Here is a 22,397-nt window from a genome sequence, read left to right on the forward strand (position 1 = left end):
CGAGAGATATATAATTATACCTGTAAATCTCCATATCCAGAAAAGTTTAGGATTAGTTGTTTTTAGTGGAGTGGATTGCGTTGCCTAGTGAAAGGTTTCCTCTACAAAGATGAAGTTTTTCCTTCTCCTTTAACACAAATTTGCCTACAATTCAAAGGAATGTTAAATGTTGACTGGACGTCTCCTTTGTGGGTTTTGGAAACCATCAATTCAATCCTTCTCTTTTATAGCGCTTGGTTTCATTTTTCGCGTTGGATGACCTTAGAAACGGAAATTGCTCGAGACAAGTAGAAGGAGCTTCAACCGTGCAACATGTACAAACTACTTACGTGGTTGGGGGGGGGGGGGGGGGGCACTGGGTACTCCCTATGACGGCGTAAACGGGGAGACTCCCCCCGAAAGGTACCCTTTTCAGGTTTCAGGTATATAAAATTAACTAAAGGTAAAAATTTCACGAGTTGAAGTATATGAAAGGGTAGGCAAATCTATCACTTCGGTCTGTCAAAGGACTTAAAAGGGCTAACAGATGCTTTCAGTGGCTGTGAAAGTGAAATTTCTGGTTTAATGATTTATTCATGCTAACTTACAACAGTTAATTGGGATGCAGCTTTTTAAACAAGGTGTGCGAAAGGAGTCCTTTTTATCTGTGAAAGCTATACGAAAGGGGTACCTTTTCTATCAGAGGTGGTATATAAATGTAGTTCTTTTGATGCACATGCCAATCCTATTTTTTGAGCTTACGAATTCTAAAATTTGATGCTATTATCAAACTCCAAGTAGGTAAAGTTATGTATCTTTACACGGTGACGGCCTAATTCCTAATAGTTTCAATGACATGTTTTTGCTCAACTGCGACGTACATTACGTTTACCCTACTGCAGACAAATGTAAGGAACTTTTCACTTCGTTTTCAAGGGCCTAAAATGTTTAATTCCCTTAGCTCTGAAATTCATAATGCCTCTAATATTGCTTTGATCAATTCTAAACTTAAGTCATTCTTCTCGTTATAAGCACACTTTATTTCTCTTAATGCTTGTGTAGTTTTTCGCTTCTTTCGCATTTTTTTCTTGTTTATTCTTGAATTTTTTCCAACAGCGCGCGCTCTCATTGGTTACTTCGAGGTCATATGACATCTAACAATGAAAATGTTTCCCGCCAAAATCTCTGAGAGAGCACCATTGGAAAATGTATGACGTCAGAGGGTAACAGTGTACTGTTACCCGCGGATGTTGACCGCTCGCGAGATTTATTTTCATAAATTTGTACACGAAAAAGTTTTTCTTTGTGGGCTATATAACAAATCACTTAAAGACTAGTCCCTCTGATCTCGGGAAACAAAATTAGCTGTTTCCTCAGGGACCAGTCATCGAGTGTTTATTAATTTCACACCCATTATTATACCCATTCAGCCCTGAACCACCCGTAACCGCCCGAGTGGATCCATGTCCCTTGTATCGCTTGTGACGTGATCAATTTCAAGACCAGTCATCTAACGAGTGCAGGTGGAAGATACGTTTCAAACCACACCAGAATGAGAATAATTCAGTCAAGGAGACTAATGAGACAAATTCCGATGGCTATTCCGTACATGCACTACAGCCAAAGTTATGATTAGAAGCATCAAACACAAAGGGGTGAAACGTTGAAAAATGGGTGCGAGCCTCCTTAAACTCCCTGTTAACGTCAAACGGAGTGGTTTGGGCGCCATAAACAGGGAAAACGGCTAACAAAACAGTCCAAATGAAGACGCTCAGTGGTTGACACCTGCGCATCCAACTTTGAAGAACATTTATTAAAATGGTAAGCAAGATTATACATAAACGTCATTTGAAGCTGGCATTTTATTTTCGAGGATTAATATGATTATACTACGTACATGTACATGGCTGTATGTACGTAATTATGATGAAAGGGTGCGGAAATTCTTCACAGAGACAAAACGCGCTTGGGTACTTTTTATGCTCAGTCTCAGTTTTAGAAGGACCTTTCCGTAAAAACGACGTGGCGTTAGTCGTAGGCCGGAAATCGCCTGCGGCTCTTTTGTAGTGGCTAAACATGATGTCATTCTTGACTTGAACGGTACCTACATTTTGGTTCCTCAAACAAAGATGGACCTCTACGATTTTTTAGACTTTTTATCAGTTATTCAGGGAACTGGGACGCCTGAGCCCTCTTCTTAGATCGAGACTTCCGTTTTGACTCCTTTACTGATCTAGGGTGGTTACCAAAGACATCTTCTGATGTTTCTTTGCACGTTTAAACCTGTGCAAAACAATTCTCATCGTTGAAGTTGAACCTTTCGTGAAACTACTCTTATTTTTATGTCAGAAATGGACACTAAAATGGACACTAAACGGCAATTAAAGGAAAAGCTTGGAGACGGAGTAGAAATTGACGTTTGCCGTTGGCCGTAAACGTGACGAAAACAGGAACCTTTAAAAATGTCATATCAGTGGCTGAGGCGGTCAAACCGCAACTTTGTTGCTCCTTTTTCGCGATCGATTGTCGATGGTTGAAAACAGCTGAAAATAGCATAGTACAACTCTTTGACCCAGCTCTATTTTGATTATTGCAGCGTTGTTTGGGTGGCGGGGGGGGCGGATGCCAGGGTCAGAACTGGCTCTAAAGCTTGAAAAACCGCGCAGCTATAATCATATATTTTTAGGTTATAACTCTATCACCGCCCCGCCTTTGCAAAAGCTAGGGTGGGACAGGCTTTCAAAGCATCCAATAGACATCCATAATAGCGGCCCATATAAATATATAATCTTTTTTGTATGGTATTTTGCCTTTCTGAACTCAGTTGTTTGAAAGTAAGTGTTATTTTGTATTTTGCATATGTTAACGAGGTCAGAAAGGATAATTAACATACGTATAAAATAATATATCAACAGGCAGCCATTATGGAAGAGGTCTATTAGACTAAGCTCCTTGTAATAGAAATGATCAAAGTGTAAAACAATATGGCACTTGAATATCTATGACAAAAATGTTTGAAATTGAGGACCACCTTCGATATCAGGAGGTTCCTCTTTAAGGTTCCATTTTCCTTTCCACAAAATCACTTACGGCAAAAAACCTCTTGGCTATAGGGGCGCATCTATTTGGAATCATGCAATTACTCGAGAATTTGGTTAATCAGTCGATGAGTTTATCGTGTTCGTCGGAACGCATCCTAATCTGGTGTTCCTGTGGTACAAAGGCAGAAATGTTCGAGTCATCACAGACGACTGCAAATTAGACGCCCCTATTAATTTTATCAGGGGCATCTCGGCCGGGAAACTGGACTTCCTTCTACTCGATTTCGTTTTCGTAAGTGACGAACGCGGATCCGTAGTAAATGATTACCTCTAGTTTACATCTTGATTGGACCACTTCCTTTCAGGCTTCTTTAGTTCTTTACTATAATTTTCAATTAAACGTTTTTTTTTTATTCCCAAATTTACACTCATAATTCTATTTACAAATTTCACGTAAAGAAACTGACGCTAGTAATTCTGAGGATTTTATTTAATGTTTAAAACACGAATAGCAGTGATTTGTCACAACGTCCCCGGAGTATTTTATTTGAACAGGATTGCTAAATAATGCATTTTTCTTTTAAAATGTGTTGATTAATTAAAGTTTAACAAAAGCAGCAAAACCAATTGGTGTTGGGTAGAAATATTTGTGCTAATGAATGCATTATGCAACTAAAGTACACAGTTTAAGCGTCTGCTTGCCTTCGCAATACGGCTATCCAAATGAAAGAAATTTCACAGTGAAACGGCCGCACAAGAGGGAAAACTGCTCAATATCTAACTGCAACGCAACGTAATGGACATTGACTATTTTCACGGAATTGCAAATTGGTAAGAGTTCATTTCTGTTGCTTGTGACTCGTTTGGCCCATTCCCTCCTGAAGTAGTAAAACATGGACAACAGTTAAGTGCTTTCTTGGTTAGAAAACGTCGTATTTCGTTTTAGAAAGTTCTGACCGGTCAACTGTTTGTTGCGGTTAGGGATGATAGTTTTTTAACCTTTTATAGAGAAAAATTTTGTCAAAGCCTTCCCCTGACTTTTCACTTTTCTGAGTTTTATCGGGTAGAAAGGTCCTTATATAGATACGTGATCAAATCCGCGAAGAGGAAGAAGATTTTATGTAAAACAGCACCAAGTCCTGTAGCTGATAAAACTACCGTGGTTAAATAAAATGTCTATCCTATTTATCCTAATATACAGATTTAGCCAGGGCTAAAAGCGAAGCTCTCGATAATATTTATAGTTTGTTTAAACAAAATATAAAATCGTGTAATGCTAAGCGGCGAAGGCAACGCCGGAGAACGGTGAAAAACAACAATAGGTCTGATTAGCAAAAAAAGCAATTTTGCACGTGCATCACACTTTTTTTGTACATTTCTTTGCCGTTGTTTTGCACGACTACAACGTGAAACTTCCAGAAACTTCTTAGTTACACGTTTTATGGAGGAAATGTCGTACGTGTTCTCCTTCACTTTTTTTCACTGCCGCTCATTTTCACTTTGCATTGGTGGTCGCGAGTATTTCTCATTTTTTCACCGCTGCTACAAAATTTCATGTTGTTCTTTCAACAAACAAAATATCTCCTTTGTTTTTTATCTCTCGCTCTAGACCTCTGTCGCCCTTTTTCTAGTTGAGCTTCGCTAGCCTGGCGCCTACTTTCTCCTTTTCTCTGTCTTTCTCCTGCTACTATATTCCAAATTTGTGGACATGACAAATCAATCTAAGCTAAATACTTTAGACAACACGGATACAGAAACAATTTCCGCTTTCCGTTTTCGTCTGTTGATCGAGTTATTTTACATTGGTATGCCTGTGGTGCGTACGGACGGTCGCTCGGTTGGTGTACGGTCACGTGATTACCAAATTTTCTCGGATGGGTAGAGTACTTCATTTTCTTACCCACGGTGCTCCGGTGGCGCGCTTCGCGCGAGAGCTCCGCTAATAACCTTTTATATCAAATATGTAATTGCACATGAATCACAAAGGAGCAACTCTAAATTCGTTAAAGAACAGTGATATGTCTTTCATGATTCACTCATGTATACATTTTCTCTTGGCTCAGATAAACGACCCCTCATTTTACCGGCATTTCACCCCCCGTTCCCCACTACAAGACGGAGGGAGATGTTTCACTCACGCTAAGCTGTCGTATTGTATTAGTAGTCCGTTTGTTCGAATATTCGCCATCCTTATGAAAGTCAATTGGCAGCTGTCAAACTAAAGTATCCACTGACCATTATCAAATAACTGTATAGCGGGCTCATTTTCCTACCTATTGAAGTCACGTAGTTTTTCAATTTCCGCTGATAGTTTATTTGATCACAGGCTTGATGCTGTAGGCGACACACCTGACGTGTTTACTTACACGCTTGTTTTGCTTTTATAAGCTTACACTTTTCAGTAAATACTGTAGGAAATTTATCTTTAGTTTAATTTTGGGGTTAAAAGTAGCGTTTTTCGTTTGCCGGTAAGCTACCGAGAAACTTAAATCTACAACTAGTGCAGGTATCGATGTTTGGACGGAGAGGAGGGTACGAGTATGCGGCATTTGATTTTTTTTTTGCAAATTTTTTTGTCAAATTTCCGACCCTTGGGGATGTGAAAATAGTGCAAAGGTAATCAAATATCCCTCTCTGGACTTAACATGAAAATCGCAGTTTGGCTCAAAGAGCAGGACCAAAGGAATGTTCAAATGACCCACCTATGTCCGTATAACCCCATCTCTCTCTCTCTCTCCAGAAATTACAAAATCGTGCTGCACGCATAATAACCTTTCAAGGTTATGACGTTCGTTCAGCACAAATACGAAAACAACTAAACTGGGAAGAGCTTGCCTCGAGGCGTCAAAGGCACTTAAGTCTATTAATGTATGATACAGGGAATGGAAATATACCTAGTTACTTAAGCGATCTTTTCTCGAATTTCTGTGAGAACAACCCTTATAAGTCTATGCTAAGAAATGCGGAATATAATGTTGTACTGGACCACGTTCCAAAAACAGAATATTATAAGGGGTCTTTCTCATACAGAGGAGGAATGCTGTGGAATTCTTTACCAAATGACATAAAAGCGTCCGAATCTAAAGCTATCTTTAAAAGAAAACTGGCTAGTAGGCAGGCAAACTGTTGACTACATTTTACTATATTTTATTATTTGTACATATTTTTAGTGTAGTTGTACAGTATTTACTTCTGTTTCTATACGGCTTTCATGTAAAGAAGTTATGTAACTTATGAAATTACCGTATTCAAATAAAAGTGAATCAATCAATCAATCTCTCTCTCTATGCACCTGTCTCAGTTTAAGCAATTAAGTTCGACCTATCAGTTTCAACAACTAATCAATGAACCTACTAGAATCACGCCAAATTCTAGTACACTTATTGATATAATATTATCAAATGAACCCTCGAGGATTTTAAAATCCGGAGTGGTGCATATGGGATTAAGTGACCATAGTATGGTCTATGCAGTACGTAAGTTTGCCATTTCATCTAAAAACACTCATAAGCATGTGACCACTCGTTCTTTTAAAAACTTTAATGCAAGTGCTTTCAGAGAAGACCTAAAGTCAGCGCCCTGGGATAGCCTAAGAAATTGCACTACTCCCGATGAAATGGTTGAAATCTGGGAAAATATGTTTTTAAAAATAGCTGACGCTCATGCGCCCATAAGAACGCGGCGAGTAAGAAATAAAAAATCCCCTTGGATTACTACTGATCTGAGGGAGCTGATAACAGGTCGAAACAGACTGAAAAGGCAGGCTATATTAACAAAACAGCCATCTATCTGGGATAAATATAGAAAAGAAAGAAATAGAATAAATAATGAGATTAAAATGGCAAAAGCGAATTATTATAAATCAGAAGTGGAACAAAATGTGGGTAACCCGAAGGAAATATGGAGGACAATCAATGAATTAACATATCGTAAGTGCACTAGTAACTCTTCAATAAGTGAACTAAAAAGTGGTGATAATTCCTTCACAAAACCCGCAGAAATGTGTGAGATTTTAAATGACCATTTTACATCTGTCGGTCCAAACCTAGCCTCCACACTGCCTAGTGGAAATACAAGTTTTGACTCTTACATAAAGCCTGTTTCCACGACTTTTAATTTACAACATACCTCTGCCACTGAAGTTTTAAAGTTATTAGGTAAATTATCTCCGAACAAGGCCACTGGCCTTGATAACATCTCATGTCGGCTTCTAAAAGAAGCTGGCCCAATTATTGCCACTTCTTTAACCTGTATCATAAACAAAACCATAGATACTGGCCTCTTTCCTTCACAGTGGAAAATGGCTAAAGTATTTCCTTTGTATAAAAAGGATGATCGCACAGATACACAAAACTATAGACCAATATCTGTCTTGCCAACCATTTCTAAGATTTGTGAAAGGGTAGTCTACGATCAACTATACGGGTACTTAAATTCAAATGGCCTGTTAACAAAAAACCAGTCTGGATTTCGTTCCCTTCACTCTACAGTGACAGCGCTGTTACATTTAACAAATAATTGGTATCTTAACATTGACAAAGGCATGACCAATTTGATTGTGCTTCTCGATCTTGCCAAAGCCTTTGATACCGTTTCACATAATATTTTATTAAAAAAGCTTGAGCTCTATGGTCTGAAGGGTGTAACGCTCGACTGGTTTTCATCGTACCTATCAGATAGGCAACAGCAGTGTGTAGTAGAGGGCTGTGTATCTAAGCCCCAGTTGATAAGTTCTGGAGTTCCACAGGGTTCAATTTTAGGCCCTTTGTTGTTTTTAATTTATATCAATGATCTCCCTGGATGTCTTCTCCATACCAAAGCACACATGTATGCCGATGATACCACGATATATGCGTCCTCTGTATCCACTGCTGAACTATATGCCAAGGTAAATAATGACCTAACTCGCGTTAGGGACTGGCTTCTTGCAAATAAGTTAAGCTTAAATGTCACTAAAACGGAGTATATGTTCTTAACAACTACCTTCAAATTATCTAACTTAGGAAGAGACTTTCCAATTAAGATTGGCAACAATCATGTTAAACGAGTCCAAACAACAAAATATTTAGGAATTCACTTAGATGAAAATCTTAAATGGAACGAGCATGTTGACAAACTTTGTTCAAAAGTCAGTCGATCCATCAGTGGTCTAAAACAGGCTCGTGATTATGTACCATTAGATGTTCTAAATACTATTTACAAATCTCTTATCCAGCCTGTGTTCGACTACTGCGACGTTGTTTGGGACAATTTAGACCAGGGACTTGCCACTAGGATCCAGAAATTACAAAATCGTGCTGCACGCATAATAACCTTTCAAGGTTATGACGTTCGTTCAGCACAAATACGAAAACAACTAAACTGGGAAGAGCTTGCCTCAAGGCGTCAAAGGCACTTAAGTCTATTAATGTATGATACAGTGAATGGAAATGTACCTAGTTACTTAAGCGATCTTTTCTCGAATGTCTGTGAGAACAACCCTTATAAGTCTATGCTAAGAAATGCGGAATATAATGTTGTACTGGACCACGTTCCAAAAACAGAATATTATAAGGGGTCTTTCTCATACAGAGGAGGAATGCTGTGGAATTCATTACCAAATGACATAAAAGCGTCTGAATCTAAAGCTATCTTTAAAAGAAAACTGGCTAGTAGGCAGGCAAACTGTTGACTACATTTTACTATATTTTATTATTTGTACATATTTTTAGTGTAGTTGTACAGTATTTACTTCTGTTTCTATACGGCTTTCATGTAAAGAAGTTATGTAACTTATGAAATTACCGTATTCAAATAAAAGTGAATCAATCAATCAATCTCTCTCTCTCTCTCTCTCTCTCTCTCTCTCTCTCTCTCTCTCTCTCTCTCTCTCTCTCTCTCTCTCTCTCTCTCTCTCTCCGTCTAAACATTGATACCTGCATAAGCCTTTAAAATGTACGTCTCTAGAACAACTATGATTGCTTAGTGATTGTTGCATGGCAGTTTTCGGAGGGTTTAGAATTTTGTCATGTGCTTTTTGCCGGCTTTTTTTTGCGGAAATATTTAAATAAAGTTTCATTTGACCGGTTCATATGCTTTGCGAAAATCTGTGAATTTATTTTCGCCTGTATTGAGTACAACTCTCTCAATCTGGGGAAAAAAGAAGCTGAAGCATAGTAAGCCTTGAGACGGCACTGATAAGCGTGTGCAACCACGCAAACTTAATGTAAACAAAGTGCACAAATGAAAAACGACTTCTAAAATCAACTGTTCCGGCCTTCATTTGAACAATTCTTCATATGATACGAAAGCCGAATTCAATAACTGTTTTATTATTCATTCAAAATAATTCCTAGTTTAAAAACAAAGCTAAAACATGCTTACCTCCATCGATGTTAAGTTCACCTTCGATAGTGCACGTTTAGGGTTGTTCAGCTCCGCAAATATTCTGCAAATAGCAGATGTTGCCCTTCGAGTTGTGTTCTGGCTGTTCTTGCCATGTTTTTAGCTATAATTTCGCCTAGTTCTTACTGTTGAAACCAGTGAAATGTCCGTCATATTTTGTTTTCACCACCAAAGCAACTCAACCTCGTCCCCAGTTCTTCTTGGTTAACGGTGCAAACTCGCTCAGATCGTGTGACCCAAAACGCATAGACCGCGCGGAATAATTAGGCCAAGCGACTTGGCGAGGAAAAATAGGACGAAACTACTTCTTACTTGCGCTCGATGTTGGACATAGTGTTAAATTTTTAATTTTTTTTTCAAGGTAGTTCATGGTTACTAATAAAAGGCAAAGATAAAGTTTCTTTCAGCGATCGCCGGCTAATTTGGCTGGTATAAGGTCTTCAACTAGAATTAAGGTTTGTATCTTAATGTTCAAAACCTAATACACCAATTTAGATATGTTAAAATTCATTCCTGGCTTCGAATATCGGGGAAATGATAACAAAAGGAATGTATTATTCATTCCTGTTTTTGCAAGGTGATTTCTTTTGTTATCCGAGGCTGGAAGCCAAGAATGAATTTTAACAAATTTTTAATTTAAAATATCGAAATGTTTTGGTCTATTCTTGCAAATGCCTATAGCTTTAAAAGATGTTTCAAAAAAGTCTCAAATAATTCATAAAGAAATAATGTCAAAAGAAGTTAGTGTTTAGTGGGCATCCTAAAATTTAATGCAAGATGAGTGAGTTTTTAGCTCCGATTTTAGTTCCCGTTTTCTCAAACACCTACTATCGTCGACTGTTTCGGGATGAATAAACATTTTAAGCTCCATTCATGCAGTAATCAAATTCAAAATGTAAAATCCTCTTTACAATCGAGGGTCTTCCTTTATCCTTTCCTGCTAATACTCATTGCTTGTTTGGGTCGTGGGGGTTCTTAGAGTGTATCCTCCCAACCCACCCCTGCAGGGTTGTAAAATCTCGCGTGAGTAACACGGAACGAATTCAGCGACAGCCTGCTCGTTGGCTAAAGTGAATGGATATTACCCCTTTCAGTCCTTTCAAAGATGAAAGAAATAGAAATCACACAAAAGAAATACAATTTCGTCTTGTGAAATAGTTAAAACTATCATGATAGTTCCACTCAAAAGTTCTGCCAAAGAACTTTCGTTCATGGAAACGAAAGCAGAAAAGAATTTAAACCACAGATTTAAAAGTTAGAGTGACAAATAATCCCGCCGCAATGTGATGTATGAGTGAGACGATTAAAACAGTTATTGGTAAGGCTGTTTTTAAAAAACCTTTTTTAAAATTTCCCAAGACTGACCAAACCGATTTTCTCACGAATAAAATGATAACAAAAGGGAAAGCACTGTTTTATCAAATTCTCATACTAATACGTTCACGAAATATATGGAGAATTTGTATGTGAACAACACAAGGGATTAAAGAGGTAAGGCAAGGAGACAGTTCAGTGTATACTTAATTTACTCTAGAAATGTCATTTCAGAACAATAATAGCTTGGATCCGTAACTTTGAGTCACCTTGCTTACTGATCTGTTGTGTGCCTTTTTTAAAGTTTCCCAAGCCCGTTAAGTATAAAGGACCCAAGAAAGGGCACTAAACCCAGTGTAGTACTCCCTATAATGGCCTATACGGGGAGGCTCCGCCCGAGATGGTTATATGAAAGGTATATGAAAGGGTAGGGATTTCACTAGCTGACTGCGTACATAAAAGGGTAGGAAAATCTGTCATTTCGGTCCGTAAAATGATCTAAAAAGGCTGACAAGAGGATTAATGGCTCTGAGAAAGTCGAGAAAGTTTCCCGGTTTTCTTTTCTTCATTATCTCAAAAAACTCATAAATAGTTCATAAAGAAAAAACAAACGAAATTAATGTTTAATGAGTGTTTTTATATCGATAAAGACAAGGCTAAACTTTAGGTCTCAGTTTCAGACCAAAATTATTAAAGCATTTAAACCTGATAATACACTCCTGCTCGTTTTTGGAACAGTATTTAAAACATAGTGCACAAACAGTAGGTAAAAGGGATTCAAATTGCTAAACTAGGTGATATGTGAAGTGAGCAAGTAAACACTTTATTTAGTAAAACACTAAATAGCTAAAAGCTAATAAACTTGTGGGCCTCACTTGTGCCACGGTGATGCGGGCTGTAGTTCTCCATGCAGTGTCCATGTAATCTTGTAATTTGCCTTTCTCCTCACAGTCAGTTCTTAATCTCCATAATTTCACAATGGTTACAATTATCAGTTTTTACTCTTACAGTTGGTTTTTACCTTATAACGAGTCATCGTTTACACTTTTATTTTTTAATCAGTCAGGCAATAGAAATTTATTGTTAATAACATATTAATGCTCTGTTGTATAATTAATTACAGGAAAAGTCATAATTTAGATCATAGTTGTAAAAAATGCTGCCCATTATAAAATCACTGCTTATCAATGAAAAAGAAGAGTTTCTAATCTTAAGAGTGTACATCTTCAACAATTTAAATCTTCTAAACTAATACTGAATGCATTTCGTCTGTTTATAAGAGCGGTACAATTTGCTGGCCCCCTTAGTTCTGACATAGGAGCTGTGTAAACTCGTTTCCCCGAAACTATTTTTTAAGATGAGCTCCAAACCACCACTGAGTAGTAGAGTTGTCTGCCTGTGTGCAGCGGAACTTTTGATTAATATTACGATACGAGGCAAAGTTGTGCTCCTTGTTTACCGCTCCAACTGATGCTTTGAACTCGCAGTGATGTGAACTGCTGACAGTATGGACTATCCAAGTGTTCTTTTTCTGCCAAAACGGTACCTTGAGGTTTGTGCCATTGTGCCCTCGGATATCCACATATTCTACCCTCTTACACTCGCCAGTACCAAGGAAATCGACGATGTTGAAGTCTTTGAAGTTACCACGGAGGTAGTCTCTAAAATCGATGCCGTAAGTTGGATAGCTGCATGTTGCTCGCCAGTGGGTGGAGTGGACCTGCAAAGATCTCATTCTCTCCAGACTTAACCGGTAACGATCCCAGCTGGGGGAGTTCTCGTTTTCTGGGGCATTGACCTGAACAGGGGCGTTTTGAAAAGCAGAAATAAGGCGATTTTCTCTACTCCAAGACATGACTAGGGTCCATGCAATACCAGGCTCTGATTTTAGATCACAATAAGCTGGGAAACTGTTTCCGTCGTTATCATAGATCTTATAAATGCTATCTTTGTAGAAACCTTGCTGTCCATATTCGACGCAGGATGTCGGAGGGAATCTACCCTGAAAGAGACAAAATAGGCGACTATGCATTTTGTTTGCACCAATTTCCACTAGTGAGAACTTCAATCTCAGCTCCTTTCTGTACTACCAGTTCACCAATCTATAGTCTCCATGACAGCCGTTTTGTCTCGTCACGCAACGCTTAAGCTGCGGAGAAGACTAGACTTATCTAAGGGCGCTTTCCATTTGTCAGAACTGACTGGCCAGATCATTCCCGCCGTAACGAGAATTTCACTTTTAATTAGAACTATCCAGCCAGGTCACAGGCGGCCCAAGATCGGTGCATAAATTACCGCGAGTTTCGATACTGTTTTGCATATTACGATATTATGTAAGACGCGTCTTATTTTTCCTCGTATAAATGGACCTATAGTTCTTACGTGAACGCGAACATTTTATATACGCTCATCCAATTGGATAATTCCAGGAGCCCATAAGTAGCTACCTCAGGGTAGGAAGATCCATGTTTTGTATTTGGATCCCCTGAGTCCATGTTCGCCTTCACCACGCAACACGTAGTCATCGAGGTTCCTGAACGCATGTCAGATTGCCAGAACCAAACACTATCCAAAAAATTTCCCACAAAAACACATCGCAATATGACAAGGGGAAGAGATAAGAGACTGACCCGGCCTTAAGAATTTGGCGCTTTCATGGTGAATCGGTGCGCGGTTCTATGATGCGGGAGAGATTTGTGAGTTGAGACTGCACAGAGTCACCTACCTTGCTTCCCCTTACGTAAGAAAACAACACCGAAAAAACAACGAGCAGCAAAACCGTATAAAATGGCCATGAATTGAGCCCACGTTACACAGAAAAAGCAACAACAGACCCAAATTTACGTAAGTACAATTTATTGCCCCCGCAGGGATTTCCCCCAGAAGGCGAAATCCCGAGGAGGCACCCTATTAACTCGCGCGTATATTAAGGAAAGTACTTACAGCTGAAATATACAGTCATACAGTCAATATAGAAAAAATCTCGATTTGTTTGAACAGCGTCCTCGGAGACCCAGGGGCATGCAGTCAGTCGGCCGGGTTAAAAGGCGCGACGAAAGTTTTCAAGCTGTGCTTGAAAACTTTTTTCGCACCTTTTCTCCCGGCCCGACTGACCGCCCCTGGGTCTCCGAAGATGCTTGAACAGGGGCCGCGAGGAATCGGTAGGTAATGATGACGTTTCTATTGTTTGCGCCCGTGAGTACGAAATGGTTAGGATGACGTAAAACACAAAAAATCCCGAAGGAACAGCTTACAATAGGCAGATTTTGTGACATTAATTGCGCAGTCATACTTCGATACTCTTTTGCGTTACGTGTTATCTGTGACATTCTGTCGAGCAGTTGTTATGAAAGTTATGGACCAAAAGACACTCGTTAAGCGCAGATGAAGTTATAAGGTGCGTAGAACAGTGTATATTTTAACACTAAGTGAGTTTGCCAGACACGAGTTCGCAAATCTTGATTGGAAACCTTCAGCTGAACCTTGCCAGACACTCTTTCTCTCTGTTTGACCGAAATAAGACTTGGCCCAAAACAAGCAAGATGAGTGAATAATTCAACGGCTAGTTTATCACTAGCAGAACGATGGACGATTACAGAAATAAATTCGTCGATCATCAAATTCTGTGCTGACTTATTCCCTGCTCACAGATGTCCTTCCGCTATAAAGTTTAAAATAAGACTAGAATTGATCAAACGTCCTTTTAATTTCTAAGGCTTACTTTCCGGCAAATGAAATGAACTAAATGTAAAAAGTGAAATAGAAATAGCGAAAAATTAAACTTCTAATTAAATCTTTTCTTATGGTTTAGAATAAACTATTCTCGAAACTGAGAATGTTTTCATCAAAGCTGTGTAAATCGAACCGAAACTGTGCATGGAACCTTGCGTTTATTTCCTGTATTTATCTCACCTATTTTATGGAATATGTGTGAACATCTTCATTATGAATCGGTATATTTCAAAGAGCTACACAAGGAGCAAGAATAGTCTATACAGAGCGGGGGCAGCTGTAGTGTCACCTATTACTAGTTTCTATATTTATTTCCATATTTCTACAGTTTAACAACAATATTGAATTTCTCATAGTTTTTAAATCGTTCGTAATATGCAAAACAGTATCGAAACTCGCGGTAATTTTTGAACCGATCTTGGGCCGCCTGTGGCCAGATCAGTCAAATCCTAAATACCATGCCCGAAGGAGATGGTTTTTCAGTTAAAATTCTTGGGAAATGCCTATTTCATGGTCAAAATGACTGTTCCATCCATGGTCTGGCCGGCCAGTTCTGACTTTTAAAGCACCTTATATTTATTAAGACTCATCTCATTTAAGAGATGAGAGATTTATTGATGTTTGCCTTTCTGAAAATAGTCTACTATCGTCTGCCCTTGTAGCAAAATAAGTCACTGTTTACTTCAATTTATAATATCATAGGTGACGAATTACTCCTTAATTTTGGCGCGAAATTTTAGCGTTAATTTGTAATTTCACGTGTGAAATTACTAAATTGCCATGGCAAGCTGCCGTACGTCTCCGTTTCAAGATGGCGACAAAGTTTTAAAATGTCATGAATGAAGATGTCAGGGCATAAAAAGACGCTTTAGAAAACCTGCAGAACACACGAAAGAGCACATCAAGAAGGATTCTTAAAGGTATGTTGTCGAAAAATTCCGAAAACTTAAGCCAAATTTCAGCTCTAAACGTTTGAGAGAGTGGAGTTCACGATCGAGCGATACGATCCAGGATACACAAGTCAAAAACCCTCGATTGCTAAGGTAATTCGTCACCCATGATATTAATAGGTAATCAAATGGTATACTCGTGAAATTAGGGAATAATTTCACTTGCGTTTTATCCAAATCCTAATAATTTTCCTCGCCTAAAGGCTCGGGAAATTATAAGGATTTGGACAAAACGCGCCTGAAATTATTCCCTAATTTCACTCATCACCATTTGATTACACATACTAATTGCACTGAAATTACCTGTAAATTTTCACTTTTTTACTAAATGAAGCTTAGAGTTGTCTCTTAAAATTCTGAGATCCATAATCAGCTTAGGTTTTTCAGTCTTGACACTGCAGGATAATTAATAATTTAGAGCTTGTTTAATTAAAACTATGTTCGCACCTTCAAGGAAAAGTGGTGTGAAGTCTTGTTTTCTTTGAACCCGTCTGGGTTAATGTCTTTATTCGAAGTCAACAATTCGCACCAAAGTTTTCCATCGGCTCCTTTGGAGGCGACCAGGTTAAGGGACAAACATGACGGATTGCTGAGGCATTCAAAGGTGCAGTCAAACGTGTCGTACACTGTAATCGTTCCAATTCCAGGGACGTTTAAAAAGTGGTACTCTTCCTTTACAAAAACATCTTGAAGATAATTGGGTGACGCATTGCATGCGATTCTGTTATGATAGTGAAAAAATGTTATTCCACGAAACAGGCCAAAAATTCCCGAAAAAAATCGGGTAACTTCAAGTGATACATTCAATATATTTAACTGATTTGTAAAAATATGTGTAAGAACTTGAAAACTAACTTATCTACTCTTGCCAAAAACCAGAAAACTAAAATCTTGAACCCGCCGCTGCCGCTTAGTTTTCCACACGTGTCCAGATAAATGGTATCGCATACTCTTTTTTTAGTTTCTAGATAGTAAGCACAAATAGGCTTCAAACTCGTTTTTTAGCAAACTTCAGGGTCAAGACATGAAGTATGGAGGATGAGGAAGCAAACGCTTTTTTTGTTAATAATTCATCAATTAACTTAATTCAACTTATTCTTGAATATACTCCTAGCTAAAATATTCGAATCCTTTTTCAATTAAAGATCTTCCTCTGTGCTTTGTAATTCTCTAAAAATAGTGTTATGTTTCCCTTTTTTTACTTACGGTCTAAGAGCTACATATAGGTTTAAACGGCTTTGTTTGTGAGAATATAAGAAAGGACAAGAACAAGAACAAGAATGAAATTCCAAACTAACCTTGTGCATACAGTGCTTCAAGTATCTTTGAAGACAACATGAAGAAAAGAAACCGACGAAAAAATGGAGAAAACATTTCAATGTCGAGAGATCATTTAGTCCAGAAGAGTGAGTTTTCTTGAACGGGCTCGTAAGCCTGAATATTTATACACTTGTAAAGTGATAGTAACATCATAAAACCACCAGACACTTAACATTTTCCTGTTTCAGATGACAGTGAGTCAAAGTCTCTTCTAGCCAATGACAGCACTGAATTAGACACTCAATTAAAACTAGCCACAATATTAATGTTGGTGGCCAGTAAACCTATTACGGCCAACCGCAAAGTTGTTTGTTATAATTATTGCTTCAGGTAATTTAGTTCATAATTGTGGTTCAACAAAGCTCGCCGTTATAAATTGATCACATTTTAAGAGAAAACATGCCTCAATATAAAGTCTATTCTAGCCAATTTTAACAATCTAATGGTCAATTTTGACAGAAAATGTCTTCGCGCAATTGTTATTTTTTTACTGTTGAAAAGGGACATTGAAGGAACACCTATGTATAATCTGTTTCAAAGCACCTGCTCGAAAAAGTAATAAACAAAAATGATAACGTGCCTGTGTTGATCTGTTCTCAAAAATCCAAATATTGTCAGTAACTAACTATAAAATTAAAGAAAAGAATAGAGACAAACGTAAAGAGTACAATTCTCTGTCACCGACAAAAGCTAAAGAAATGTTCTTCAGGGCTTCTGTAAATCGTATCAATATCATATGGAACGCAGGTGGCCGATAGTGATAGTGATGTGTAATAACCAGTCTTTGCTGTTTTGGTTATTACACAGTTACCAAGACAAATTTGAAGTTCCTTTATGTAAGTTAGGAGTCACTTTTATGCACTTGCAGTTTTAATTGGGTGGGGCATATACATGAAGAAAATAAAACCGCGGCAGGATTAGATCAGTCTGTAGAGCCCTTTACTGCAATGAGGGATGTCTTGGGTTCGTTTTTTGGGGCCGGACCAAAATCGTGGTCTTAAAATAACTGAGAAACAAAGGTGAGTACTGTCTTTGCCCTGCAAACGGCTAGACCTTCGCGTGGCTCGGATGACCACGTAAAATGGCGGACCCGTCTCCAGTAGCACAATTAAAAATAGTGTCTTCGAGTAGCACTTTCGTGCTAAACACAATGACACTCAAATAAACTGTTTTTTTTTTTTACCAGTTTAATAAAAATGCATAAACGTCAATGCTAAGGATGTTTTTTGCGCGTTGGTTTAAAACGTGAGCTCTCTCCACCCCCTAGCGCGAGGGCGGCGCGGGGGAGAGGCTCTCTCTCCCGCGCCCCCCAGAGGTTAGGGGCGGGAGTGGAGAAGGTTGACATTTCAGACTATTTTCCCGTTCGTTAAACGGACAAAAAATCAAAAACCAATTTCGTCATTTCTCGAAATTCTTCTTCGGATTTCTTCCCGTTTGGTCTAGGAAAGTTTTTCATGTGCGAATTGATCATGAGTCGGTTTGTATCTTGATGGTAAAACAACATCATTGTTAATTGATAAACAGGAGAAATAAATAAGTTTGAATTAAAGGGAAATATAATCCAATAATTGATAGCAGCAAGAAAACAAAATTAGGAACGGTCGGTTTTAGGTATCGGCGAAAATAGCATCAAAATGCCTTCAAAGACCAAAACTATAACCAAAAACTAGAGGAAGGTTGGCGAGAAAATTCTGCTAAAAAATAATAAAAATAAAAAGCTGCATGACAAAATTGATTCAAGCTATGAGTTTTTAATGCACAGAAGACAACATTTCTTGTTTAGACGAGAGACATATAATTATACTTGTAAATCTCCATATACAGAAAAGTTTAGGAATATTTGTTTTTAGTCGAGTGGATCGCGTTGCCTAGTGAAAGGTTTCCTCTACAAAGATGAAGTTTTTCCTTCTCCTTTAATCCAAATTTGCTCTACAATTCAAAGGAATGTTAAATGTTGACTGGACATCTCGTTTGTGGTGTTTCGAAACCATAAATTTAATCCTTCTCTTGTATAGCGCTTGGTTTCATTTTTCGCGTTGAATGACCTTAGAAACGGAAATTACTCGAGACAAGTAGAAGGAGCTTGAACCATGCAACATATACAGACTAATGACTTGTGGTGGGGGTGGGAGGGGGCTTGGGGCACTGGGTACTCCCTATGATGGCGTAAACGGGGAAGTTCTGAGTTGAAGTATATGAAAGAGTAGGGGAATCTATCATTTAGGTCTGTAATGGGACTTAAAAGGGCTAACAGATGCTTTAAATAGCTGTGAAAGTGAAATGTCTGGTTTAATGATTTGTTAATGCTAACTTACAATAGTTAATTGGGATGCAGCTTTTTAAACAAGGTATGCGAAAGGAGTACTATTTGTCTATGAAAGGTATACGAAAGGGGTACCTTTTCTATTAAAGGTCGTTTGTAAATTTAGTTCTTTTGATGCACATGCGCATGCCAATCCCATTTTTCTGAGATGCCGAATTCTAAAATTTGAAGATATTATCAAACTCCAAATGGGTAAAGTTATGTATCTTTACACGGTGACGGCCTTCTTCCGAATAGTTTTAATGACATGTTTTTGCTCAACTGTGACTTACATTCAAAAACTAGAAGTAAGAACTCCTCCCGTTTACCCTACTGCGGGACAAATGTAAGGAAATTTTCACTTCGTTTTCAAGGGCCCAAAATATTTAATTCCCTTAGCTTTGAAATTCAGAATACCTCTACTATTGCTTCGTTCAATTCTAAACTTGAGTCATTTTTCTTGGTATAAGCACACTTTACTTCTCTTAATGATCGTGTGTAGTTTTTCGCTTCTTTCGCTATTTTTTTTCGTTTTAATTTTGCACTTACACGTTCAGCCATATCTATTTTTATCCTACTTAATGATTATTTTCTATGTTCTAAAGAAATTGTGCGTGCTTAGAGTTAAATTGTCTTGCCGATGTCAGTATTATATTTATTAATAATAGATAACTTAATTCTAAAGGTGGGCACCTTTGCCTCGACTATTTTTAAATTTAATAATTAAGTATGTTTTGTTTGTATGGAAAAAATGATAATAAACAACAAAATTAAGTTAAGCGCCTCCCTTCCCTTTATGGGAGACTTACACAGAAAACACGCACAGACGCGAGTTTCATACCGGGATGACTTTTTTATTTCGTGTCGCGTTTACATGATGATGGGTTATTTCATATCACGGTTATTTGTTTGAACGTACACTTCATGTCGATAAAGTACAAGTGCGATTCAAAATCGCAAACATTACGTATGCGCTACCGACCGATCCAGTTCACCTGCAAACCGATTTCACACCGAAATAGGTGGTCGTTTCGTGTTTACATGATACTGTTGCGAAATTTTGTGCCGGAGTGAATTTCTAGCTCCGGTACAATAACCAGGGTGAACTTACGCCGGGGTGACTCGCGCCGGCATGACATTTTGTGGTGGTATCATGTAAACAAATATAGAGCCATGAGAGGGAACCAGAGTGAACTTGCGCCGGCGCGAAAGTCGTCCCTGGTGTCTTGTAAACACCCCCTTACATGCAGAACACTAAGGCAATTTCCTGTGTCCATTATGGAGGTGAAAAAATGACAGATGTAAGGAATGTATGAAATTTGACAGCTAGGATCAGACTACAAGAGCTCTCCGTATTAGGAAGGATTAAGTAAAGAGGGATTCGAATATGTATCATGTTCATAGCCTCCATTTTGGAGCGTCTCACGAGGATATTGCTGTTTTAGGTCAATTTTATGCTGAAGTCGTTACTTAGTGCCTTTACACATTCAGAAAATGCGCCTGTAGAGTTACGAAGAAGACACCAAACAAATTTCATCAGAGATCACTAACCATAATTAGTTTTTGGCGATTTTCGTCAGGTCCATTGCCATCCGTAGCAACAGACGACAGGAAATTATAGCTTTGATGCCTTAAAATGGAGAAACTACAACACAAACGCGCCCAGCGCTGGGGAGACAATTCATGATGTCTGCGATTCAACTGATGCGAAAACACAATTGAAATTTTTAAAAAGATAGAAAAATAGTTTCGCATAATTCCTTTAACCCTTTCACTGCCAGAGTGTTTGATGGAGTTTTGTAAGGTGATTCTAACTTTTGAAGTCTGTGGACGAAATCCTATGATGTGACCACTCAAATGAAAGCTCTCTGCCTGTACTTACACATGGACAACCGTCTAAACTCACCCGGAAGGATTTTAAAAGAGTATTGCTAGATCTCGAGAAATTCCCAATTTGTAAATTTCATTTCATCGTTATTCTGTTGCTATGAAAGCTGCGACGTCGACAAAATACTCTAAAAGTAAGTTCAATATTAGATAGTTACCCATTGTTATATAGCTGGAATTTTTTCCCAACAGCGCACTCTCTCATCGGTTACTTCGAGGAGGTCATATGACATCTAACAATGAAACTGTTTGCTGAGAGACCAGTCATTGAGTGTTTATTATTATACCCATTCACCTCTGACCAACCCTCAACTGCCCGGGTGAGTCTATGTCCCTTGTATCGCTTGTGCCGTCATCAGTTTTCACGGCGAAGGACAATTTTGTGTCACCTAACTTGCGCAGAGGGGAGAGTCCATTCAAACCACTCCAGAACGAGCATAATTCAGTTATGAAGGCCGGAGAAAAGAGCACTTGACCCAAAATTCCGATGGCTTTTTCATGCATGCTCTACAGGCAGAGTTATGAAGCATCAAACAGGAAGGGGTAAGACCTTGAAAATGGGTGCGAGCCTCCTTAAACTCCCTTTGACGTTAAACGGAGTGGTTTGGGGCCATAAACACGGAAAACAGTTGACAACTGACAGTCTAAATGAAGACGCTCAGTGGTTGACACGTGTAGCATCCAACATCGAAGATAATTTACTCTAGTGGTAAGCAATATTATACATAAACGTCATTTCAGGCGGCCATTTAGATCTGCATGCACAATTATTGTGCGATGGTTGATCTCACCGTGAACTTGAGGTACAGCAAACTAGTCAATTTATAACTGCCTTCCTAAGACATACATCAATATATGAAAAAATAAAATAGAAATAAAATTAGTGGCGTACATATCCTCAGCTGAACTTTCTTTGCACGTTATCTTCAAGAATGTTGTCTGATCTATTGAAACAATTGAAATATTATTCTCACTTGGTCCAGTGCGAACTGTATGAAAATAGCTGTATCTTTAAGCTTCTATAACCTGTGTACAGCGCCCCCTTTCCCCTCCGCAAACAATCTCAAATCTCCTTAAATCTCTAAAGATTTTGTTTGAGGAGAGGAGGGGGCGGCTGTACACAAGCTACTGTAGAAGAGGACTCGAAATTTTGATCTGTTATTTTTTACCTCAATCAGGTGCGATCACCAAAACAAAACATAAATATTAAATAAATAAAAGAAAGGAAGGGGGTAAAGGTTTCTTACAATCCCATAGATTGATATTTAGATAGATTCATATTTTTTGTTTTTGGTTTGCATGATTAATATGATTGTACTATGTACGTAATTATGATAGAAGAGTGTGGAAATTCCTCACAGAAAAAAAAACGTCCTGGGTACTTTCTCTCGTCCTGGGTACTTTCTCAGTCTTCGTTTTATATGGACCTGCCGTAAAAAAAGATAACACGTTAGTCGTGGAAAATGGCCTGCGACTCTTTAGTACTAG

At 38.4% G+C, this 22,397-nt stretch overlaps 1 protein-coding gene across 1 annotated transcript; it reads right to left on the reverse strand.

The window, feature by feature from the left end:
* Window positions 1–11,959: 11,959 nt before the first annotated feature.
* On the reverse strand, window positions 11,960–13,213 carry LOC140944536 (uncharacterized). Its single transcript, XM_073393662.1, has 2 exons — window positions 13,166–13,213; window positions 11,960–12,720 (listed from the first exon to the last, which is right to left on the reverse strand). The coding sequence occupies exons 1-2, from the start codon at window positions 13,211–13,213 to the stop codon at window positions 12,064–12,066; spliced, it is 705 nt and encodes a 234-aa protein (XP_073249763.1). The 3' UTR covers window positions 11,960–12,063.
* Window positions 13,214–22,397: the final 9,184 nt, after the last annotated feature.

The sequence above is a fragment of the Porites lutea genome, chromosome 7, assembly GCF_958299795.1.
Source record: "Porites lutea chromosome 7, jaPorLute2.1, whole genome shotgun sequence".
Classification (NCBI taxonomy): domain Eukaryota; kingdom Metazoa; phylum Cnidaria; class Anthozoa; order Scleractinia; family Poritidae; genus Porites; species Porites lutea.

What these genes read in the sequence shown, in the direction of transcription:
- LOC140944536 (XM_073393662.1), bottom strand. Translation starts at nt 13,213, where the DNA reads ATGGACTCAGGGGATCCAAATACAAAACATGGATCTTCCTACCCTGAG. An exon ending in ATGGATCTTCCTACCCTGAG is followed by an intron (nt 12,721 to 13,165) that starts GTAGCTACTTAT and finishes TGTCTCTTTCAG; the next exon opens with GGTAGATTCCCTCCGACATC.